Genomic DNA, 25,919 nt, shown 5'->3' on the forward strand with positions numbered 1-25,919 from the left:
TCTATTTTCTTCATCAAATCAGGGACATTTTCTTTCATTATTTTTTCAAATAGGTTTTCAGTTTCTTGTTCTCTTCTCCTTTCAGTACTTCCATGATATGAGTGTTGTTATGCTCAAAGTTGTCCCAGAAGCTCCCTATACTATCCTTTTTTTTAAATTTTTTTATTTATTTTTTAAATTTTATTTAGTTATTTTTCAAGTACAGTTTTTTGTCTATTTTTCCCATCCCAGCCTCCCCTGCCCCTTGCTCCCCACCTCCCTCCCATTTCCACCCCCCTTAGTTCTCGTCCCTGTGTCCTTCCTATTTGTTCCTCCAAATCCCTCCCCCTTATGGATTCTTTTTTCTTCTTGCTCTACTAATGAGGTGGGTTTTTTTTTTTGCCTCCTTATATTCCAAATTACTTAGTGAGATATGATTCTTAGCTTCATCCACACTACTGTTCATTCCCTGTAGATTTTTATTTATTTCAATTAGTGTGCCCTTCTTTTCTGACTGTATCTTTTTTATGATGTTGAGGTCCTCACTAAGTTCTTTGAGCATCCCTATAACCAATGTTTTGAACTCTGCATCTGATAGATCACTTATCTTAATTTTGTTTAGTTCTTTTTCTGGAGCTTTGCTCTGTTCTTTCATTTGGACCACATTTCTTTGTCTTCTTATTTAGAGAGCTTCCCTGTGTTAGTTTCTGTGTATTAGGTAGAGTTGCTACAACTCTTGGGGGTGCCCAGGTGAGGCCAAGCTGTGAACCAAGGCTAGCTGCTGCTAGTACCAGGCCTGGGGACACTTAACAAGAAGTACAGGGCTCACTCAGACTAGATGTTGCTTGTTTTAAAGAATTTAGGCAAATCTGAAGCATGAGCCAAGACAAGCCATTTGTATGGAAAAGCTACTGGAAACAGCTTGGGTGGGCCTGAAAATTGTGTGGGGTGAGCATCAGGGAATCACCAGGGTTGGTCAAACAGTATGAGCCAGGTTGATGGAGTCTCAGATATGGCACCCATCTGCTACCTTTGTGTGGGGGGGGAGAGCTCAGAAAAGGAAGAGTAGACTCTGTCAGCATTCTGTCTGGGAGAACGCTTCTCCCAAACTCTGATCCTGATGCAGCACAATTCAGTTCCTCCCCATATTTCTGGTGCTTTTCAGTCTTCTTCCCCAGTACTGGAGCTCAGAGCTAGTGGGTCTGAGTAAATCTGTGTTCAGGCCCTTTAAAAAGAACTGCCTGGGACTCCGAAAGTTTCTGTCTTCTGCAGCCTCAGTCTGTGTTGGTTTTTAAATCCAGATGTTATGACAACTTCTCTTGCCAGCAGTGGAACCCTGGGCTAGGGGGCCTGGTGTGGGGCTGGGACCCCTCACTTTTAAGATATTTCTCCTGATTTTCATCTGCCACACTTCAGTGTGGGACCAGTTCATTCCATGTCTCTGCCCCTCCTATCAGTGTTGATGTGGTTTCTTCTTTAATTTTGTAGTTGTAAGACTCCCATTTAGCTTGATTTCTGGTGGTTCTGAATGATGATTGTTGTATAGTTTAGGTGTAATTTTGATGTGGTTATGAGAAGAGGAAGTCTTGTTTACCTATGTCTCCATCTTGACCAGAAGATATTGTATGAGCGTTTTTAGGATCTTTAGAAGTAATAGCATCTAGCCAATTGTATAACAAATTACACTGATATGAGTATGAATCTACTTTCTTAACGCAAATGAGCTGATATCACAAGGACCACTTTTCTTTCTTAAAAATCTATTATACTAAAACTATTTCTTTCTTACCCATTGTTTAGTTTCATAAAGGCTTTTCTCCCATATTTGGTTTTTCTGTTTAGTGTTATTGGCTAGTGTTGTGGCCTGATTCTGTTGGTCTGTCATCTAATAAATATGTTCTATGTTACTCTTTCCATCTTTCCTTCCTATTTTGAGATAAATTTTTCACATTCACCTTTTCTCATTTATTTATCTTCCCTTCCCCTCTCATTCTTTTCCTCTTTCATCTTTTATTCCTGTTTTTGCCCCACTTCTTTTGGGGTATTACTTGCAACCTCAAAGACAAATGATGCTATCTAGAGGTATTTTCTTGTTTTATTAACTTTAATTTTTAATCATATAAATCATATAAAATATTACATGTATTTTAATCACATAATCATGTAAACTAAACATTTTGTAAGTTCAAAAAGCTGTTGGTGCTGAGTCACCAAAGTCACCCTGTATATGTATATGAGCTGTGCTTACCTCATATTGACTCATCCATTTTTGTCCTCTTTTTTTTTCCCTCAGGTTGCTAGGAAGAGGCTCAATGTTTGTGTTTTCACCAGATCAGTTCCAGAAACTGCTTAAAATTAATCCAGACTGGAAAACCCATAGACTTCTTGATTTGGGTGCTGGAGATGGAGAAGTCACAAAAATCATGAGCCCTCATTTTGAAGAAATTTATGCCACTGAGCTTTCTGAAACTATGATATGGCAGCTTCAGAAGAAGAAATACAGGTATAATTTTTAGACATGGTTTGGTATATATTTCTTGGTTTTAGATGTATTTCTTTTTGAGAGTGTATTATTTAAAGGATATCAATCAGAAACACTTTCGTGGTTAGAAACTAAAAAAGAGAAAACTTTCCATATTACAGTTAAGTGGGAATTGAGAGAGATCATTTTTTCTTGGCAGTATTTTTCTGGACTGTTGGGAGGAAAAGAGCAGATGGGAGACAACTTGGTAAGAGGAGATCAGATATATAGGGACTTGTTATAGAAGACTTATGTCTGTATGATGTTGAACTAAGTGATATGTAAGATCCCTCTTCACTCTAGCAATCTGTCTCTGATAAAATCCTGGTGGGTCTGTATGATAATACTTGAAACATGTTCCTTCAATTAGAAATTAATTCACCATTTCAAATCTTGGAATGCTTGACTTTTGTTGTAACAGTGGCTTAAGTTATGCTGCATTACTAATCTGACTTCCCCCACTTTGAAAAATATCTGTGTTTTGAAAGTAGGTATGGGGAGGAAAGTGTTTGCATGTTCCTGAGCAGGTATCATGATATTTTTAGAATTTTCTAGGTTATCTCTACTGTGTCTGCTCAGCATTATCAAAGACTTGTTTACCAGAGATCCTTTTACTGTCTCCCCCCCCATCTATCATAACATGCATGCCCTACTACATTGTGGTTGCTATAACTAAATAGAAGTGAAGAAGTTATAAAATCAGCTAATACTCTTGATAACTCATATACAATCCCCCCTTTCTATGGATAAAACACTGTGAAGCACTAGAAATGTTCTTTGAGAAAAAGAAAGGGCGAGGGGAGAGAGGGAGAGATTGAGGGCTAAGAGAGGTATGTTAACTATGCTCTTCATGGGACTTCTGGCCAAGATGGAGGCATAGGTAGACACAGCGTGCCTCCTCACACAACCAAAAGAAGGACAACAACAAGTTTAAAAACAAAAAACAACCTGAACTGACAGAAAATCAAATTGTATGCAAGTCCGACAACCAAGGAGTTAAAGAAGAGACATTCATCCAGACCAGTGGGAGGGGTGGAGATGGGCAGCTGAGTGGAGAAGACTCGCAGCAAGGCAGCAGTTGGCAGACCGGTGAGGTGGTGCATTGAGGAATGGGTGATCCCATATTCACGTGCAGATAAACTGAAAGGAAGAACTGGGGAGTGAGATAGACCACGCAACCTGGGGTTCAAGTATGGGGAAAAAAGCCTCAAACCTCTGACTAAAAACACTAGCGGGGGTTGAGGCAACAGCAGGAGACACTGCCAGCCTCACAAGAGAGTTCTTTAGAGAGACCAACAGGGTCCTAGAATGTACACATGCCCACCCACCCGGGAATCAGCACCAGAAGGGCCCAATTTGATTGTGGGTAGCAGGGGAAATGACTGAAAACTGGCAGAGAGCAGAGCAAGTGACATTGTTCCTTCTCAAACCCCTCCCCCACATACAATGTCACGTCGCAGTGCCATGGGTTGCCCTGCCCTGATGAACACCTAAGGCTCTGCCCCTTATAGGTGCCCCTAACAGGTGCACCAAGACAAAAAAAAAATGGCCCATATGAAAGAACAGATCAAAGCTTCAGAAAAAATACAACTAAGCAACAAAGAGATAGCCAACCTATCAGATGCACAGTTCAAAGCGCTGGTGATTAGGACACTCATAGAATTGGTTGAATATGGTCTCACATTAGATGGAAAAATGAAGGCTATGCTAAGTGAGATAAAGGAAAATGTACAGGGAACCAACAGTGATGGGAAGGAAACTGGGACTCAAATCAGTGATGTAGCCCAGAAGGAAGAAAGAAACATTAAACCAGAACAGAGTGAAAAAACAAGAATTCAAAAAAAATGAGACGCTTAGGAACATCTTTAAACATTCTAACATCCAAATTATAGGGGTACCAGAAGGAGAAGAGAAAGATTAAGAAATGGAAAACTTATTTGAACAAATAATGAAGGAGAACTTCCCCAATCTGGCAAAGGAAATAGACTTCCAGGAAGTCCAGGAAGGTCAGAGAGTCCCAAAGAAGTTGGACCCAGGGAGGAACACACAAAGGCACATCGTAATTACATTAAACAAGATTAAAGATAAGGAGAGAATCTGAAAAGCAGCAAAAGGACAGAGTTACCTACAAAGGAGTTCCCATCAGACTGTCAGCTGATTTCTCAAAAGAGACCTTGCGTGCAAGAAGGGGCTGGAAAGAAGTATTCCAAGTCAGGAAAGGCAAGGACCTACACCCAAAATTGCTCTATCCAGCAAAGCTTTCATTTAGAATGGAAGGGCAGATTAAAGTTCTTCCCAGATAAGGTCAAGTTAAAGGAGTTCATCATCACCAAACCCTTATTATATGAAACGTTAAAGGGACTTATCTAAGAGAAAGAAGATAAAAATATGAACAGTAAAATGACAGCAAACTCATAATCATTAACAACTGAACCAAAAACAAAAACAAACTAATCAAACAACTAGGACAGGTACAGAATCACAGAAATGGAGATCACATGGGTGGTTATAAGCAGGGGAGTGGGTGTGGGGAGAGGGGGAAAAGGTACAGAGAATAAGTAGCATAAATGGTAGGTAGAAAATAGACGGGAATGTTAAGAATAGTATAGGAAATTTAGAAGCTGAAAAACTTATGTATATGACCCATGGACATGAACTAAAGCAGGGGGACATGGGTGGGAGTGGGTGCACAGGGTGGAGGGGAATAAAGGAGAGAAAATGGGATAACTGTAATAGCATAATCAATAAAACATTACAAAATTAAAAAATATTAGCAAATAAAAACTATACCCTTCATGTACTTAGAGTTTTAGTGGAATGTTCTATGCTTTTTCTTCTATAAATTATTCAGATATGAAGATCCCAGAATATGAAATAATATCTCTCTCAGGAATACATATGCTCAAAAGGTTATAAGTTATAAATGGAAATCATCTGTACTACACCTAGCCATTCTAAAAATAGGAGGGACCCTAGGAATGGAAAACATAAATATATGTTTTATGATTAAATACTAGTGAATGTAGAAAGTATGACTCTTTGTTCATTAACTGATGTTCAAGCATTTGATACTCTAGTTTTATAATTTTTATCACCATGTCATCATACTTATAAAACATATGATTAGCTCTCGTAAAGAAAATTTTATGATTTGAGATTTGGAAATAGGTGACATGCTAAATTTTAAAAAATATTGTAGCAATTTTTCTCTTGCCTGGCCCTTTTAGTTCTACAAATATAGATTATAAATGAAGATTTTTAAATGTACTTTTGTTTAGAAGACAAAGTTAAGAGGCTTTACTGGCATCTCAGTTATTTTTATTTTTATTTTGTTATTTATTTATTTATTTATTTATTTATTTATTTATTTTAAGATTTTATTTGTTTACCTTTAGGGGGAAAGGCAAGGAGAGAAAGAGAGAAATATCAATGTATGGTTGCCTCTCGTGAGTCCCCCACTGGGAACTGGCCTGCAACCCAGGCATGTGCCCTGACTGGGGATTGAACCGCGATCATGTGTCGCAGACCTGCACTCAATCCACTGAGCTACACCAGCCAGGGCCATCTCAGTTATTTTTAAAGATGAGTTTAAGGGAGTTTTGTATCAATCCAGTTCCCTCTGATATTTCCAGAGTGCTCGGTATAAATGAATGGCAGAATACAGGGTTCCAGTATGATGTCATCAGCTGCTTGAATTTGCTGGACCGCTGTGATCAGCCCCTGACTTTATTGAAGGATATCAGAAGTGTCTTGGAGCCAACTAGAGGCAGGGTCATCCTGGCCCTGGTCTTACCCTTTCATCCCTATGTGGAAAACGGTGAGTGTGGTCAAGTAGCCTCTTTTCCACCATAGGCATTTATTGCTATTTGGGATTCTGTTTCTTAGAATATAGTCTGGAATTTTAAAGAATACAGTTTACCCATGGAAAATACCTACTTGATGAATGTTCATCTCAGTGTGGGTTTTATGGAACTCCAGTCCCTCTAGAGTTTCATAAAATCCACACTGGTAATAATTAGTGCTCAGTGGTGTCTGTCCACTCCAATAAAAAGCCTAACATGGGCCCATCTTTAGTGCTTTTAAATGGAACTCGCACTATTTATTTATTAGTTTATAAGCTGGGTCAAGAAGTAAATGATGCTTTTTAATCTACGTGTATCTACTTGCTGAATGTCATAGCTGTTTTGTATTTTACATCTCTCATCCCAGACTCTCACAGTGGTAAATGCTGTTATCCATTTTGCCCTTTTGTGTTCCAGCAGGTATTATTTCTTTGCGTAACATTTGGTTTTGTGATTGTGTGGACTTGCTCTTCAGCAATGTTGAGTGAAGAATATATTAGAAGAAATGGTTTGATTTCCTATTTATACTTATTTACTTTGACTTCTGGCAGTATCACATTGACTCATAGTTTTAGCTAATATGCTTTTCATTTCAGGTCATTTTGAAAGTTATGACTTTCAGCCTCTTTGCATTTTTATAAGTTAATGTACTATAATATAAAAATATTAGTTATATAAATAGTACATGTTAATGTTTTAAAGTCGTTAGTTTTTTAAAATTTTACTGCCTAGCTCAGCCTGAGATTCAGAAACTGTTAAGTGCTGCCCTAGTTGGGTGGCTCAGTTGGTTGGAGTGCTATTCTGTACACTGTAAGGTTGCAGAATGCATCCCTGGTTGGGGCATGTACAGGAGGAAACTAATTAATGTTAGTCTCTCACATTGATGTTTTTCTTTCTCTGTCTCTTAAATCATTTTTTACCTTGGGTGGTGTAGCTTAGTGGGTTGGGTGTTGGCCTGCAAACCAAAGGGTCGCTGGTTCGATTGCCAGTCTAGGGCAAATGCCTGGGTTGCAGGCCAGGTCCCCAGTAGGGGGCTTGCCAGAGGAAACCACACATTGATGTTTCTCTCCCTATCTTTCTCCTTCCCTTCCCCTCTCTCTAAAAATAAATAAAATCTTTAAAAAAATAAAATCTGTTTTTAAAAACCTCTAGGAGCTTGCAGACATTAAATTAAAAAAATTTTAATCCTGACTGAGGATATATTTTTTAATTGATTTTTAGAATTTTAGAGAGGGAGAGGAAAGGAAAAAAGAGGATGGGGTGGGGAGAGAGAGAGAAAGACAGACATCAATGTGAGAGAGAAACATTTATTTGTTGCTTTCCATATGTGATTAGATGAGGGATCAAATTTGTAACCTAGGTATGTGTCCTGACCAGGAATTGAACCCACAACCTTCTGGCATATGGGATGAGGCTCCAACCAACTGAACCACCCCGCCAGGACAGCTTGTAGTCATATTTAAGAAATCCATGAATATTTTGTAAGCATTGTGGTTAGTGACTTCTGTGAAAATCTGTATCCTAAGAAATAATGTTTATGTTTGCTTATGGCCATGGATTTGTGTTTCTACTCACTTGCTCCTTCACTTCTTCTTGTCTTTATTTTTCCCCCATCAGGTTTTAGTCTGTTGATATTTAATGCTTGTCTTAACATTTACCAAATGGTTTAAGTATGTGTTGATGATAGTCAAATGGGGATTTCTTTGGACATAGGAGGGTGGGAAAGAGTTGTACAGTTATTCCCTTTCCATGTCCATTTTTACATTCTTGTTGTTGACTCGTTTGTCATGGTAAAGAAAACACTGCTTTAGGGGTGAGTCCCAGTATATCATATATGTGTTGTACAGTGAAAAACCCAGTAAGTGTCCTTCTTGATAATTCAGCAACCTGATCTTATTTCAATGATATTCATGTATAATCAGACCTTAGCTCTGTCTTTCTGCATTTCAGTCATGAGTCATCAGGTTGTAAGGTCCTGGTTTCCTGTGCCTTATTGGGTAACCACATGGTAGAACTTTAATGCAACTTCCTGGCATAGTAGGAGATGGAAGAGCAGGGGAAGAAACAGTTTGACCATGATTTTTATATCCTTGTGTTTCTGACACTAAAAATTGAGGAGTCACTTTGGACAACAGGGCTGTTTCTAGTAAGGACTGAAAACAAGCTCATTAATGGTGGGTACACAGTGTTGCCTGCTGAGTCCAGGGAGTCTGCAGTGACACAGCACACCTGAGACAAGCAGCTTCGTTACTGTGGGTTACCTGGAATGATCTATAAATTTTGTGCACTGCTCCTTGGTACTCTAGTATGGCTTTCTTTCTTTCTCTAAGTCACTGATTAGACCCTGATGGTTTCCAGGGTCTAGGTGACACTAAGGGACTCTGTGACACTGTGACAGTCCCTCAGAGTCCCTCTCAGTGACACCTCCAGGTGACACTGTGAGGTGTGGGATGTCCAAGGTGATCTTGCTGTGTGAATTCATGAGTACTGGGCTATTCTAAGGTTAGCTGAGTATACGTTGCACACTTGGCTTAATTTATTTTTGAACAAAAAGCAATTGTAGATTAAATGATTCTCTCTGTAATTTTTTCATTTGTCTTAAATTTGAACTATAGTGATTTTGTTACTTGGGTATTAACATTTGGAATAAATGCAAAATGTACCTAATTTCAGTTTATTTGGTTTACTAACCCAATTTTGGTTAGGAATTATTAAATCCACTGAGAAATGTCGTAAGCATCAAAAAAAGTAAAAATTGTATAATCAACAAAAGGAGAATTATATTGCAAAACTGAAAATTTAGTGATGTATAATTTTTTTTAATTGTAATTTTCATAAAAAGGAAATTCATGATAAAAAAAGAATTCCAGCAGTTTGCAAGAGGGTATATAATGAATAGTTTTTCATCCTTTCCTGTTCCACAATCTTGTTTAGGTTTATTGAATATCCCCAAAGGTAGTCTGTACATATATAAGTATGTGTATACATGGGAAAATGGATTATATAATTAAAGCTCATCATACTTTTGTTGCCACTTAAACATATCTAGCAGATTATTCCTTACCAACATATACAAGGCCTATCCAGAAGGAATCCACCCATGTAATATGACAAGTAGAGACATTTATTGAACAAGATATAAGATATCAGAAACATTGTACATAGGACAATGATACCTTAGTCCCTTCAGAGTAGGCACCTTGGGACCTCATACAGTTCTCTCAATCACCATCAGCTGCTCCATCATATTTTCTTGAATCTCATTGATGGCCTGAAATCTTGTCCCTTTCAAAGGTGATTTTAGTTTTGGGAAAAGCCAGAAGTCACAGGACACCAAATCTAGGCTGTAGGGGGATTGAATCACCTGGGTGATTTGATGTTTCACCAAAAAACTCTGCATAAGATGTGATGCATAAGTGGGTGTGTTGTTGTGATAAAGCTGCCAATCACCAGTTGCCAATAGCTATGGCCTTCCGCATCATCTAATTAGTTTCTGCAGAGGAACATTTAAGTTTAACACAAAATTTGATGCAGATTTGTTGCTCAGTTTGCTCAGTCATTTTGAATGCAACGGCCACACAGCACACATGCTTACTCACCGGCGTCTACTGCCCCCACTGACTAGTGCAGTGAAGTTGTTGTTCACACATGCACATTCCAGTCCACTCTCCTTGGCAGCCAGGTTTCATCAATGTCGTGCAAACTGTTCTCTTTATATTAACAATGGCTAGACTTCTTTCAGATGGACCTCATATGTGTCTATGTCATTCTTGGACTGTAAGCAGTGGTGTGCTGGAGCTGGTTTTACTGGCTCATGAGCACTGGTTGGTATAGTGGCAGGAATTTGGTGCTCTGGTTGTAAACGTGGCCATTACTGCAATTGACCGTGGTGCAAGTGCCAATACCATGGAAACTGGCACACAGCACAGGTAGCCTCTCCTTGGAGCAGGTTGCTAAACATTTACCCACACACCACAGGGTGTGTCATGACCACTTTAGGAAGCCCCTTCAGACACTGGCAGTTTGCTTTATAAATAGTAGTGACATGAGCATTCTTTTAAAAAATTTTATTGATTAATTTTTTTAGAGAGAAAGGGAATGGGGAGGAGAGAGAGTGAGAGCAAGCAAAAGGGAAGTGGGTACTGAATACTCTATGTCACAGAATAGTTTCATTCATTTAAAAAGTATTTACTGAGTACCTACATGCTGGGGATACAGTGAGCAAAAAACATACACATGTAGTTACCCTCATGGAGCTTACACTCTAGCGAGGAAGATAGACATTAAGGAAATGGCATGTCATTGGTGGTGAGTGTTGGGTAGGAAATAAACAACAAAAGTGTGAAACAGGCTTCTGAAATTGGGGGTTGGGTTTGAGTTCTGTAATCTTACAGGGCAGGCTAGGGAGGGACCTCACTGAGAGGGTATGACAAAGACCTGGAGGAAGTAAGGTTAAGGTTGTCTGTAGGATACAGTTATAGGGCTGGAACTGCTAGCCTGTGATCCTAACATCATTTACTGAATCATTATCCTTTCCTCAGTGCTTTAAAGTGTCACCTTTATCATAGACTAAAATCCTGTGTGTGTGGTTCTGTGCTGTTAAGACTGATCTTTCTGTGTGTTAGTACCAAATGACTTTACTTAATGCAGTTCATGATGTGTTTTAATATTGTAGCACTGCTTGCCTTCAGTCAGTTCCTGTTCAGTCTTTTCTTGGCTCATTTATTTAACAGATCAACTTTACCATTAGCTTATTTGGTTCCCCTTAAATTAAATTTATATCTTAATTTAGAGATTATTGAGCCTTCCTAGTCAATAATAGGATATATCGTCCAACTGCATCACTTCTTTGTGTTCTTTAGTAACATGGAATTTTTCTCCACAAAGGTCCAGCACAATTTTTGTTAGATTTATTCTAATGGGGTCTGTGTGTGTGAGATACTTTAAATAGAAATTTCTCTTCTATCATATTTTTAATTTTTATTTTTTCAGCTCTATTGAGGTATAGTTAACAAATAAAAATGTATATATTTAAGGTATGCAGCATGATGATTTTAATATATATATGCATTTTGTAAATGATTATCCCTATCAAGTTAATTAACACATTACCTCATGTAGTTACCTTAGGAAATTTCGTGTATACTATGCAGTAGTATCATAAGTGTAGTCACCCTGCTGTACATTAGATTTATAGAATTTACTCATCTCAAACTGGATGTTAGACTGACATCTCCCCATTTCCTCCCTACCCCAGCCCCTGACAACTGTTATTTTTCTGTGTGGTTCTAGGAGTTTGGCTTGTTTAGATTCCAAGTACAAGTGAGATCCTATGGTATTTGTATACTTCACTGAGCATAATGTCCTCCAGGTTTGTTCATGTTGTCGCCAAGTGGGTCCTCCATTGTGTTATAGAATGAATACCGTGTATACACTAGCAGTTGATTTTTTATCTTTTGTCTTACTGAATTATTGTAGTGTTTCCAATATTTTTATTATTGATTCTCTCATGTTTAGAAATGGTTTTACTACTTTTCATTTTCAGACTTTTTCTTTTGGTCTAGAATTGGTAGTTAATTCTAGAAAATGTTCATTAAAAACAGTGGATGTTTTTGTTTTGATTTTGACTTTAATGAAATGTTTCCACTTTAAATGTGATGCTATCTTTTGGCTTGACATTGCTGTTGTTTGTCTTGAGATACGTATTTTTTTAATCCTGTTTTCTTAAGAGCTTAAAAAATCACGAACCACTATTGATATATTTCACTGGTTGTTTTCAGCATCTGTGGAGGTGTGGTCATCCTGTTTTTTTTTTCCTTTGACTTATTAAATTAATAATACTTTTCTAATATATATCCACTTTTGCAGTTCTGGGCTTAGAATAGTTTTGTAATGCATCATTAGATTGTCTTTACAAAAATTCTAAATAAAAATATTAGCATTAATATTGATGAATACAATTTGTGCCATGTTTCAATATCGATGTTCTGCTGGCTTCATAAAAACTAATTTGGAAATTTTTTCTCTTCTGCTCCGGAACAGTTTAAAAGGCATGTGGTTATCTCTGAAAGTTTAGTAGATTTCTCCTGTAATAGCAGTGAGGCTGATAACCACTGGGGCATGTGCTCTTTGAAAGGTAGCCTTTGGCAACTTTCTCACTAGGCTCATTGTTCTCGCTAAATTAGACACAGTAAGTCTAAAAGCTCCCGTCAGTCTAAATACAAGCAAGTCTCTGGCAGGACTGTTTCCTGGAAAGATCTTGGTCTTTGTAGGGCAACCTGTACTAGAAATGTAGATCAGCCCTTACTAACCTGGGCCTCTGATTAAGCTTAGTGTTTCATCTGTAAAATTGGGGCTAATACTGTCCATAAAGTATGTTGTTAGGATTAAATAATCTTGTGTATAGGGTAGAGCCCAGCTGTGTCTGTCTCAGCACTGGTATTTGATACATCCCATCTTCTTCTGTTATTTCATTTTTATTTGTGGCTTTATTGATCATACCTGTTCTCATTTCTTCAGTTTGAAATATTTATTAATGTCCTGTAGATTTGCCTGTGAAACTCCTTTAACAATAAAAATAATAATTCGATGCCTTCTTTCCATTTTTTAACTTCAGCTTCAAGTTTGCATTTTCCATCAGTTTATGTGACTTGATTCTAAAGATACTTAACTATATGCCAATTAGTCAGAGGTTCAGATTCTCTCAAGTCTTTTATAGCAGAGAGAAAGAAATGGCTTACTCTGAAAATCCTGTTACCATCTTTTGGTATGTGGTTTAAGTGGTCATGAAAGGATGTGTAGACACTAGAACCATGTCTGTTTCCCTCTTTCAGTTCTTTCAGTAATATTCTGTTTTCATTATCATGGCAAACTCAAATCTAAACAGAAAGCTACAGTGTAATCTTTTCCATCAAAAATTCTGAATACTCAGTAGGAATGTTAATACTATTAGGAATTCAATAAATAGTCCTTATGGATAGGGGTATGAGGGTTGGTGGCTAGGGAGCGAATGTGCTTCACATCTCAGTTGAAGTGTTGAAAAAATATTTTTCTATAGAAACATTTTTTAGTTTCATTCATATAATGGCATTTGAGAGCCTACTATGTACCAGACAGTGCTGGGCAGTGGAAAAAATGTGCTTCTAGCCTTAAAATACTTACAGAATAGGACAGAAGACAGATGTAAACAGACAATGGCAGGATAGTTTGATAAGAAATATGACCAAGTACTGTTGGTTTAGGAAAGACCCATTAACCCCTGGGGAATCACTTAAGGTTTCACATGGTTGGTGACACTCAGGCTGTTCCGTTTCTGTGAAGTCTTTTATGAGGCAGAGGGAACAGCATATGCAGAAGCATGAGAGAGTAGACAGGGTGGAGTTGGGAAGGACACATTCAGCAGGACCCAAGGATAGTATCCAGAGGCCTTTGAGTAATAGTATTGTGTTCAATAAATATTGTTGGCTAGAAGGATGAATAAAAGAATGGACATTATGCACACACCAAGCACTCTTATATATGATCTGAGGGAGAATAACTACTTTCTTTGGGAAAGTGTATTCCAAATTTCTGCTTAAAAATCAATCTTTAAAATGTAGTTCTTGCTTGTGGTGGGTAAAGCTTATTCTCAATTAAATATCAATACTTATTTATCTAAGGGATTTTGCCTGCCAGTTAGTTATGCAAAGAATAGTATATGTTCAGCCCTGGAAGTACTAAAATGTAGTGCTTCTCAGAAATGAAAAGTAAGTGATCTAATTCAATACTTCTGTTCACCTGGATAGTGTTACTGCTTACTCTTTTTTGCCATCCTGTTTAGTAGTTCTTTTATTTCATCCATGCTAGCAGTCTCAAAGTGGGGTACACACCTCAGGGAGTATACAAGACAATTTATTTCGGGATATAGGAAGAAAATATTGGCATTTCTAATTACAGTTGACTGTGTAACGATATGGGTTTGAACTGCATGGGTCCACTTACATGCAGATTTATTTTCAAGAATTGAAAATACGCTGTAAATGTTTTTCTCTTTCTTAGAATATTCTTAACAATATTTTCTTTTCTCAAGCTTACTTTATTGTAAGAATATAGTATATAATATATATAACATACAAAATATGTGTTAATTGACTGTTATAAGTAAGGCTTTCAGTCAAGAGTAGGCTATTAGTAGTTAAGTTTTGAGGAGTCAAAAGTTGTGTGTTTTTGATTGCTCAGCAGGGAGACAGAGTTGGCGCCCCTGGCTCCTGAATTGTTCAGGGGTCAACTGTATATTTTTATGCCAATTGTTTAATTTCTATTTTGGTGTCTAACACATATATACACATATACATGTACACACATACATTATATTTATGTACAACATATATGTACACATAAATAAAATGAGTTTACATGCTCTCCCTTCTTTTTCCATTTTTCCTGGCATGTGTGACTAACTAGACAGGTTGGAGATCACAGATTTAATTCATCTATGCAAAACATTTTTGAAGGGAACCTTCATTTAATATTTTTAAATATTCTATCTACCCAGATAGAATATTTAAAAATTCTATCTGGGCTTTTAAAATAAGAATACACCTCATTTAATACCACTTAAAACACTTTAATGAAGTAAAAATAATAGGTTATAACTCATATTTAATGGTGAATATACACTTGTGGATATTTTAAATAAATTTTTTGTACTGAGGTAACTTTCAAAGAACAAGCCATAGCATCTTTTCTTGGTGAGATGATAATAAGTTCCATAAACATACTTCCTGGATCAGCCCATTATCTGATATTTCCCTCCTAAGTTGGTTACAAATCACTAAGGCAAAGACACTGTCAAGTATAGGATGTCACCCACTCCTCTGGGGTTATTGGGCATAATTCTGACATCTGGATCAGCTGTGGTGTATTTGTTCTGGGGTTTTCTGTTTGGCCTTCTGCTTTGAATTTTCTATATTTTAGCTACCATCTTTTTACTACGTTCTATTCTAGTCTTGCTATTTGTTGGCAGTGTAATGTGAGTCATTTGTATAGCCCAGCAGAAGAGTGCACTGCACCATTGCCCATGGCAGTACTAAAGGAGATGATTTTTGCTCCAAGGTACTTGGCAAGATGATTTTTCTCCAGCTCAGATTTTGACACTTTCCTTCCTCCCTCCCTTCCTTTCTTTCTCTCCTTTCCTTCCTCCCTCCCTTCCTTTCTTTCTCTCCTTTCCTTCCTCCCTCCCTTCCCTTCCCTTCCTTCCTTCCTTCCTTCCTTCCTTCCTTCCTTCCTTCCTTCCTTCCTTCCTTCCTTCCTTCCTCCCTTCCTCCCTCCCTCCCTCCCTCCCTCCCTCCCTCCCTCCCTCTCTCCTTCCCTGCCTCCTTTCTTCCATCCCTCCCTCCCTTCCTTCCTTCTCTCTTTCTTCTCTCCCAACTTAGTCTAATTGGCCTGTCACTTGTACAACTTCCACTCAAGACTGAGGCATGTGGTGCGGCTTCAAATCTTCAGGGTAATAATCATCACACACTTCATATGTTGAATAAAATAGAGGATGCATGTTATAAAAACAGAATTTTTTTGAAAATGTTAAAGTGCTTAGAATTCTTTTAGTGATTTAGGGTAGTATTTACAGTTTGATTTCGTTTTAGAATTTTGGTAATTATCATTAGTTGTAGTTTCCTTGTATTTCAGCATTCTTACTTGTAGCCAGTTGTCTTTTCCATTTATCTTTGATTATATTTTTAAAGCCCTGATGGGTGTATGCCCATTAACTTCTGAATTTTCAGGACTTAATTGAAAATTAAACCATTTCTATGGTTTTTCATAGTTGTCAAGTGCTCTTCTGTTTTCATAAGTGTTGTCTTTCTCCTGCAATAGTAAATATTTCAGGTTATATAACCAATGATACCATGCTGAAAGCAACATATGAACTGCTGTACCATCTTGCATTCTGGGTCCTAAGTACTCCTAAGTACTCGTCAAGTTACCATTTTTCCTCTATTTAGAGTAAGATGTGGAAACTGAAAGTTAATCTTCTTGTTCAGATGCCTTTGTTAAGGTCCTGGCTTAGAACATGTTATAATTCTTACTTCCAGGCCTATGTTCAGATCACTTACCTTTGCTTCTTTCCTGAAAAAGATGCCCCAACCTCACTAAGAAGAGTGTGAACAGGCATTTATAATTATTCAGACTAGCATGTTAGGTACCAGACCACTTCTTTATGTATTTGTATATACATTGAAAGATGAAATGACTACTTAGGTGATACTCTCTCCTGGATGAAAATTCTTTTTAAATGTTGATTTTAGAAAGCACATCTCTTTCAGAAACCTATTACATTTGCCATTTTGGCTGCTGTTTAAGAAGAAAGTATCCTCAGTAGTATAGAAGTTCATTTTCCTGTATTATTTTAACTTAAATTTGAACGATCTGAATATGTCATGGAAACCGAGTATCTGCTCTACTAGCTCTAAAATCACATCCCGTTTGCAAAACCAGTTTACATAGGACTTTAAAGAGACACCGTCAGAAGATAATGTCAGTGCATTCTTCCTACCACTCCAACCCCAAATCCTGAAGAAATAGTCAACTTTTATTTTCATTAGCTGTATCTTTTCTTCTGTTAACTTATTTCTGCCCTATTAGCAACAAGTAATGTTTACTCTGTAACTTGATCCACAAGTGTTTGCAACTTGTGTACAATGCCTACTCCTGCATACTGTACCAGGGAGTCTTCAGCCCACAAAAGTGGCCTTGTCTGTGTTGAAAGCATTGTCTGTGCCCACTATGCTTCTGAAAGAGTCCATGTCACTGAGATACCAGCCTGGTCTCTTTAATATTGTATCAGATGTCTTTATCAAAACAGGTTCTATATAAAGATTCATTGCATTTGTTCAAATCCTCTCTTGAACTCTTCTACAGGAAACCATGATTATTGATGGCTGTTGGCAGCTTAGTTTTTTAGTCAAACATACATTATGTCTGCGTGACATCTTTTTCATACTTTACACTTACAGGTTGTTGGCTTGTTCCCATGTGTTTCTTATTATAAAGTTCTTGAGCAATTTCCTGGAAAATACGCCTAGCACTCTTTTTCTGTAAATATAAATGAGAAAAAAATGCCTCCATCTTAGGACTAGAAGCTATAGACATTGCATGTCACCAAGCTCCCTCTCCCCTCCTCCAGCACACCTGCACCTACCTGTAACTGGTATTTTGAATATATTAAGTAGAATTTATGGCTAAAAACTATCAGGTTTAAATCCCAGTTTAGCATTTGAGTTATAATTGAGTTTCTCAACAAGAGGAAATGGTAGCTGTGGTTGAAAGTTACCATGATGCTCTCTGTGTTTCTTATACTGTTTCAGATTTGAAATAGTTACAACCAGCCACAATTTAAAGATATTTTACAAGCACTGGTATCAATACCTTTTGTGAGTCTTCTGTTTCTTTGCTTCTTAGAGTATTAGATTTTGACTGTCAAGAAGAAAAGGAAACTCTTAAAAGACATTTTATGTACTCAAAACAATTGCGGCAGACAACTCCTACCATGAGATTGAAAGTTAGTATTTAATACTATACTGTAAAACTTATTTTTATGCCATTTTTGAGATGCTTATAATAATAAAATAACTCAGACTGATGCTGGTTGTTGGATTTATAGTAATCCTAATATAATACATACAGACCATGCTTATAGCACATGAGCAGCCAGAAGATACTTTTAAAAGGCCTAAAGTTTTTGAGAAAGAGTATTTTAGGGCAGCTTCTAATCTCTTTGTTCACCCCTTTTTTGCTCATTCTTAAACCTTTATTCCCCTACCCCAGCAGAAAGATAGCATATAAGATGGGTATAAAGAAGGGTTCCTTATTCCCATACTACTGAGTTTTAAAGAGAAGACATTATGTATTCTGGTCAGTAATAATTTCCGTGTTGAAAATGTACACTTTTTTCTATGACCTCTCCTGCAGGCAACATTTCCTACAGCTATGCAGGAAGGTGTTAATTGGATGAGCTGTTTCTGATGCTCACATGAGGATGGGTGGGAATCCAGACGCAAGGGAATTTAACTTACTTTGGAGAGGATGATGAAGATCACCAGTACACCAGCAACATAGATGGAGAGCAGTGATAACAGAGCTATCAGGAGACCCTGTAGTTCCTTGCCTAGACCTTTCATTTCTTGTTAATTATAAAAACAGAGAGAGCCACAGTCATTATTGAAACTTATTACTGCAAATATATGTTTAAAGTTTAACCGAAACTATATTTTAGAGATGAAACATGAACTTTGCTCGACAAATAAATAAAAATTTATTTTTGTCTTTTGATTCAAAAGATACTCAAGTATATCATATAGTTAAAGCCAGTTAAACAGTTTTTAAAATGTATTATACTAAAAATTTAATTGTTTTTAAAGTTAAAAATTTTTTTAATTCAATTTTCATAATGATAAAAATTATTTTTATATAAAACATTACTTAAAGTTAGGTAAACATTTTAAGACAGTTATTCAAGGACTTTTATGATTTTTTAAAAGATTCTATTTATTTTTAGAGAGGGAGAGAAACATCAATGTGTGGTTGCCTCTTGTGCACCCTCAGTTGTGCACCTGGCCCACAACGCAGACATGTGCCTTGATGGGGGAATTGAACCAGTGACCCTTTGGTTCATAGACCAGCACTCAATCCACTGAGCCACACTAGCCAGGGGTACCTTTATGATTTTTTTTTTTTGGTAGAAATGATGTACAGTGTCATTAAGACTGTGTTTATGGAGTGAAAGAGGTATTTCCTCTGTATTTGTTAATGCTGACATTTGTAACCTTGAGCCATTCAGTATATGTAGCTGACTAGTGCAGTATCTAAAAGGACCTGAGAAGGCCATGCGCTCTCTAGGCACTTGAAAGACAGGTGTTGTTCCACGTTCCCCTTCTTCTCACTAATAAAGTCTTGGAGGTAGAATTATTAAATCCATCTTCCCATTCTAATTTCTTCCTCCTTATAGGAAGTGTCTTATGCTGTATGTGGGGATGGGTAACATGCTATGTCTTTAAGTACTTGATTATTTGAAGTACAAAATACAATTTGATTTGTGGTCATTATCTAAAAAACCTGAACTTTTAAACTAAATATCCCTAGATGCTTATTTTGTGAGCTCAGTTTATAACAACAGTACTTTTGTTCTGAAACTAACACATCCATAAAGCTTTTTAAAATTTTTATTTATTTATTTAAAGAGTGGGAGAGAAACATCAATGTGTGGTTGCCTCTCATGTGTCCCCCACTGGGGACCTGGCCTGCAACTCAGGCATGTGCCCATGTTTGATTGGGAATCAAACAGGCAACCCTTTGCTTCACAGGCCCGTGCTCAATCCACTGAGCTACACCAGCCAGGGCCAGATCTGTAAAGCTTTTAAAAAATGTTTCAAGGGCTAAGTTAGGAGTTCTACAGAAAAGGCATGAAATTTTTGTGTCTATATTGGTGATACTCTCATTTCTGCTGCTAAACAAGAATTTCTCTTAACATGAGATTGCAGTTTTGGGACCTTTATCTTCTTCAAACACTTTTTTCTTTTGGCTAACATTTTTTTTAATAGAAGACTAATGCAGTGAGCTATATAAATCTCCAGAACTTTTGTGTTTTTGTTTTAATATCTGTAGCTAACATTTACCAAGTACTTGCTATAAACCAGGCACCATTAAAAGTGCTTTATGTATATTAATTCATGTATGATTTATCTTACAGGAGAGAATCAAATAGGGTGAAATGGCAGTGGACTATCAAAAGCCCCTGGGAACATCCTAGTAATTGAAAGCGGGGATTCTAACACAGCAGAGCTCAGGCCCTCAAAGTCCTGTGTAAGTGAGTTCACGTTTCCATGATCTCAGTGCTCATCATACTGGAGTCCTTTATAAGGGAAGAGATTAAAAAAAAGTCAAGGAGTTATTGCCCTCTCTTCCTTTCCCTAGAATTATGTGCAGCATTTTTCCTGAAATTTTAAAATTTAATTTCTTGACATATAGGACTTAGTTTCAGTATCCTTACTTGAATGAAGAAATTGTCATGGTTTTAACAAATCTCAAGTAGCCATAGTCACTCCAGTCCCTTTCTCTTCTGTCCACCCAGAATAGTAGGGTCAGGGACACCACTGTGGCTTCTGTCCAAATTTGTATTTATTCTCTGTAACACATACTTTTTCTGGGTCCAATTTATGATCACTTATGCACTCCTCCAATACTTTGTTCTAAATGGTGCAATTCCAGGCCAGTTCCTGAGAAAGCTGATGCTAACCATCACACATTTCCCTTTGGCCTCAGTATGTCACACCGCTCACCATAATAGACAGAAAGGTCACCCTCACTAATAACATCTGGACTTGGGGAGAGAACATAGCGCTCAACATACCCCCGACTTTGCAGAGGTTGGAGAGGGTGTCACATTGGTTTTTTAATCAAACTGCGTGTCAACTTGTGCTAGGGTCATGGCCCTTCCCCAGCTAGAGTATTAAGCCAGCAGAGTTCTGTCATAGTGTGTGTGTGTGTGTGTGTGTGTGTGTGTGTGTGTGTGTGTGTGTGTGTAAGCTGTGTAACACATTTAATTGGCTGAGTGAATACAGTGTACCACAGTACAGCCATGACCAACTAACCTCTCACCACCAGCACAGTCCCAGCTCCGGTTTGCTTGGCCCTTGGGTCCTGTGAACTGGGAAAGGCTATTCCACAGATGTAGATGGCACTGTCATTGGACGTCAGCCTGTTGACTGTGAGGGATACCTGGTTTTGTGCCAGGTCCTTCCTCACTATAAATTTGTCTGCCTTGCTTGTGCACCCATCCAAGCAGAGGGTCTCTGGCTGGTGATTCCCATAGCGAAACCACAGGTTGTTGGGTTGCTTGTGGGGGCACCCCGCTGTGGAGAAGGTGCAGAGCATGGTCACAGCCACTTGAGTGTAGTCCACTTCGAGGACAGATGGTTGAGAGACAGAGATCGTACAGTCGCCTGCAGCACCTGTGGGAGGAAGACAGCCTGTGCTTCTATCTTGCTAACATTTGTGGGCTTAGAAACTCCAAATTTCTTTTTCTAATCTTAACTCCCAGCACAAACAAGACTATAAAAGTAAGCCATCGATGGTCCTCACTTTTCTTAACTCCCTGTGTTTCTTGACCCTAGCCTGCTGGTTCACAGTGATGTCTGGTTACTTGGGTACAGCCTCAGAAAAGTTCCAGTGGGATCAGCCTTGGGACCAGAGGTGGCCACAATTCCAGGTCAGAGGTTCAGAGTCCCCACATTCCCTCTCGGTGGACTGACAGGCTTTCCTGGGATCTCTCAGAGCCTGTGTCCTCATCTGTACCCCTGGCCTCACAGGACTCTTGTGTTCAGTGTGGTCCTGGGATCAAAGCCCTCATGCCAGTGTTGCTTCCATGGCTGAGCCACCTGAGCAGTAGGCATTTGGTGTTTTGCCTTACGGGGTTTGGGATTACTAGGAATTCATGGCAGTTCACAATTGTCCTATTGCGAAGCACTGTCCCTATGGGAAATACTATAAAAGAAAAGTGTGCACCTGGGGAAATGCCTCCTGAGTGGGCCATGTCTGGGCTAAGCAAACTGATTTCTCCTGCATCTTTATCACTGCTTTATAGTCCCTTGTAGCTTCTTCGATGAACAGTATCATGATAAAGGTCACAGACTTGAGTTGGGATTTCAGCTCTGCCATCTCTATAGTCTGTGCCTCTCAGCTTCCTCATTAGAAGAATGGGGTAGTATTCTGTACCTTGTGGGGTCATTGGGATGTTTGAGACCATCAATGTAGGAGGATTTACTTGTGTAACCCTCCTGCTTTGGGGTTGTAGGAAGTATTGGGTTGGCCAAAAAGTCCATTACATTTTTCCCATACACTGGCTCTAGTAGTGCTTAGTTGTCTCTAACTTCATTCAGAACAATTCGGTTAGATTCTGTGTGACAGCTGTCATATCAGTGTGTATTTAAAAAAACTCATCAAAATTTGTGACTTTTTGTGCAGCCATTTTAATATTGAAGATGGAGGAAGATACAAAAGTTTGGTGTATTATGCTTTATTATTTCAAGAAAGGTAAAATGCAATTGAAATGCAGGAAAAACTTTGTGCAGTGTATGGAGAAGATGCTGTGACTTATCAAATGTTTCAGAAGTGATTTGTGAAGTTTCTTGGTACTGTTGACATTTTGTCCAAATAATTCTTTGATGTAGAACTGTCTTATGCATTAGAAGATGTTTAGCAGCACCTCTGACCTCTACTCACTAGAAGCCAATAGTAGGAGATAGCCAGCATACTCAAAATTTCCAAATCAATAAAGTTATTGGTAAAAATGAAAAATGTATATTTTATTTTATGGAAAAAACAAAATGGACTTTTTGGCCAGCCCAATATTTAAGAACAGGTAGAGAATTTCTTTTGCCTGTACCAATTTTCCTACTTCCACAGTGTTATATGCCCATTTCAGAGATAATTGTGGATGTCCCAGCAGGGCCATCCGCCTGCTAAAGGTGTTAGCAGGGCTGGGACCAGACACCCAGGCCAGGGCTCTCTCCACCATGTTGTGCTACTTTTCAAGTCACACAGGTTGATCCTACCTTGACCTTATCCCGGGCGTGTGAAGCTGGAAAGCTACTCAGGTGTTTATAAATGGAAGTTCTGCCCTATTTTTTTTTTTTTTTAATTTTTGCCAATTTTTAGTTTGACTTCTGCCTGGTTGTGTGTTTACAAATGGTCTTATTTGTGTGAATCTGTAAATGAAATAGAAGAATCATGTAGCTGGCCTGATACTTATGTTTTGGATGGGCTTTGTCACTTAACATTTTCTTACAGGTCTTATGAGGCACATCTGTTCTCACCATATTTTAATTTTAATATTTGTACAATTCAAGATGAGCTGGGAGCTTTTTAGTGACTTGATAAATATAAATTATGTGTGAGGGTTAGGTCACCTGGAGAAGACCAGCTGAGGGTACTGGGTTCACTGCTAAGTATCATAAATAGTCCCTCACGCCTCCTACCCAGACTGCCACCTTAGAAGCCTAGACAAACACTTTATAGCGTGTAACAAATGATCGTTGTATCTTGGAAGTTTGAATTGGAATTGGGCCTGTCAGAACATAAGAATTAACCAACAATGTCTCAATTCTGTGTCCTCTGTCCAATGGAGTTCTTAAAAGAGAAGCTGACTTTTTTTTAAAGATTTTATTTATTTATCTTTAGAGAGGAAGGGAAGGAAAGAGGGAGAGAAATATCAATGTATGGTTGCCTCTCTTGCGTCCCCTGCTGGGACCTGGCCTGTAGCCCAGACATGTGCCCTGACTGGGAATCGAACCCAGATCCTTTGGTTTGCAGGCCTGCACTAAATCCACTGAGCTACACCAGCCAGGGAGAAGCTGACTTTTAACACTTTCCTTGGAGAGCTAATGCCCCACGGTGAAAGATATTTGCAACTCTGGAGTTTTATGTCTGCCTGTTTCCCAGTTCTGTGAAATGAGTCTGCGTGAGAGCAAACCAGTTGTAGGATTTCCTGTGAGAGCACAGACTTATGAGGAAACATCTGTTTCTCCCCCACACAAGTTAAGCAATGTCTATCAAAAAAGAGAAGTTTGGATAATATGTCACACCATAGCCTGCTCCTGGGGAAAAACTTCTCTTTAAGAACTCTCATGTTCTACAGGATTTTTTTTAAAAGCACGGAACCCTCTGAAGAGGTTGAAAGTTTATCTCCTTGGAGGAGGGGATTAAAAAAGATTACCATTTTTAAAAACAAAACTAGAAAATATGTGGAAAACTAATTTTTGACACTGATTAAAAGCCTCTTACGGACAATATCAAACATGCAGAGTAGTAGCAGGCTAGCTCAGTGAGCTTCCTGCCATCGCCGGCTCCAGCCCCACTTTGCATCCTCCCCACTCAGGCTCCTTCACTCCCACAGTGTTTTAGGGCAGATCCCAGACATTGCAGATGCATAGCTTTCAGAGTACATCTTTAAAAGATCCAGATTTCTTCTTTAAAATAACACTAGTTAAAAGTTTATAAATGCAATACATATTTAATAGAAAAATACAAACTATTACTGAAAGTAGAAATGGAAATCATAGATCTTTTACCCAAAATATTCAGTTTAAATTTATATATTTCACAGATGAAAAATTAAGAGGTTTTGCTGCCCTACGACCCAGATTTTGTGGGCAAATCTGAAATCATTAGACTTATTAGAACTATGATGAAATTATTAGAACTGTGAGGTAGGAAACTCTCTTTTTCCTGGATGAAAAACAGATACAGGGAGAATTTTAAAATGGATTTATTATGGGATGGTTATTTTCTGGAAAGGAGCCGTGACAACTTTTTTTCCCCAGATAATTACTGTCTAATTTACAGAAACTGGGCTTTTCAGAAACACTGTTCTCTGAAAGTATTCAAATTGTTCAGTGCTTCTATGTGCTGAGTGAGTTTGGGAGCTTATTGTACGGGAATTAAATTTTTGATGACTAGTACATGGGATTTTAGGAATATTTCAACCCTTTGGTGAGGTGCTATCTCTATAAAGCAGCATAATAGCAAAAGGTATTTTTCAGTGTTAACATAAAACTTTCTCAGCTATTCTTTTATCACTTATTTTCCTAGGGGAAAAGGAAACTTACCACTTTAGATAATTTCCATAATGTCTACACTTAAAAATTAATCTGCAGGGCCTTAAAATATAAATGTGTTAGGCAAAAACTAGTGGTTGATTTAAATAAAATGGAAGAGAGAGAGAGAGAGAGAGAATAAAAAAGAACCTTACCGACATAAAACAGAATCAGACTGATTTCCAGACCGAGAATGATCTTGACCGTGCTCACAGCCTCCATTTCTGTGTGTGTGTGGCGGGGAGTATGCATTTAAAGAGAGTTGGCTCTTTTTTCTCTTTTTAAAAAGGAAGAACTGAAGAGAGGAACTCTTATTAAGGAACCATAATCAGGAACTTTTTGTAATTGTGTAAATATTGTTTTTAACACAGTTTCACCATTTAAAGTTGAGATTTTAGCTTACAGCACATTTTTAAATGTTCATATGATAAATTTTTCCTGGATTTTACAAATTCTCACAAGCATTAGATGGTTTGAGTAAGATTATGATTTGTGCATATTCCCAAAAAGGAGTGTCATGTGACAGATAATTGATCCTTTAAATTTCCAGAGCTGTCATCTCTGGTCCTGGGGCACCTACTGTGTGTGCTCAGTGCTGGGCCAGTAACTGCTGGGAATGGAGAAGCAGAAGGAAGTGTCTTCATATACAGACAGTGGGAAGATCAGTGAAGAATAATTGTATCGCCGCACAGTGAAAAATAAACTGAGTACCATTAAGTAGTTGTGCCCAGTTTTGTGTGACCTCTTTTTGATACGCTGTGAAACAGATGTGTGGAATCTCTGTCATCCTATACCTTCCCCAGACCCTGCACCACCCACTCTTGTAAGTTCTTCGTAAGCAGCAGAAAATGACTCTGCTGACTTAAGCAAAGGGGAACTTATGGAAAGGATTTGGGGTAGGCAGTTACAGAGTCACTGGGAGTACTGGAGAGTCATATGTGGGGGCTGCAG

The 25,919-nt window shown here is 38.1% G+C and overlaps 2 protein-coding genes across 5 annotated transcripts in view; one reads left to right on the forward strand and one right to left on the reverse strand.

Annotated features, from left to right (window-relative positions):
• Positions 1–25,919, forward strand: part of METTL9 (methyltransferase like 9) — a 67,666-nt gene that overhangs the window by 38,273 nt on the left and 3,474 nt on the right. For 2 of the 4 annotated variants that reach the window (XM_053671606.1, XM_053671605.1), the window contains exons 3-4: positions 2,273–2,482; positions 6,133–6,317. In XM_053671606.1, coding sequence (XP_053527581.1) covers positions 2,273–2,482; positions 6,133–6,317 — 395 coding nt within the window. Of the gene's footprint in view, positions 1–2,272; positions 2,483–6,132; positions 6,318–20,065; positions 20,179–21,488; positions 21,610–25,919 lie in introns of those variants that run through there. The other 2 variants (XR_008392720.1, XR_008392721.1) reach the window with 2 other exon arrangements.
• Positions 15,853–25,230, reverse strand: IGSF6 (immunoglobulin superfamily member 6). The gene is made up of 6 exons (XM_037144213.2): positions 25,124–25,230; positions 20,967–21,326; positions 18,393–18,499; positions 17,746–17,793; positions 17,332–17,412; positions 15,853–16,185 (listed from the first exon to the last, which is right to left on the reverse strand). Exons 1-6 carry the CDS (start codon positions 25,218–25,220, stop codon positions 16,129–16,131), a joined length of 750 nt encoding a protein of 249 aa, XP_037000108.2. The 5' UTR covers positions 25,221–25,230; the 3' UTR covers positions 15,853–16,128.

Source organism: Artibeus jamaicensis, unplaced genomic scaffold, assembly GCF_021234435.1.
Source record: "Artibeus jamaicensis isolate MK-2021 breed Jamaican fruit bat unplaced genomic scaffold, CSHL_Jam_final contig_700, whole genome shotgun sequence".
Lineage (NCBI taxonomy): Eukaryota > Metazoa > Chordata > Mammalia > Chiroptera > Phyllostomidae > Artibeus > Artibeus jamaicensis.

Excerpts from the sequence above, each read along its gene's own strand:
- IGSF6 (XM_037144213.2), bottom strand. The coding sequence starts at position 25,220 with ATGCATACTCCCCGCCACACACACACAGAAATGGAGGCTGTGAGCACG. Across the intron at positions 21,327-25,123 it reads TCTGATTCTGTTTTATGTCG|GTGCTGCAGGCGACTGTACG; the intron begins GTAAGGTTCTTT and ends TTCCTCCCACAG. Across the intron at positions 18,500-20,966 it reads GACTGTGCTGGTGGTGAGAG|AAATGAAAGGTCTAGGCAAG; the intron begins GTTAGTTGGTCA and ends ATAATTAACAAG.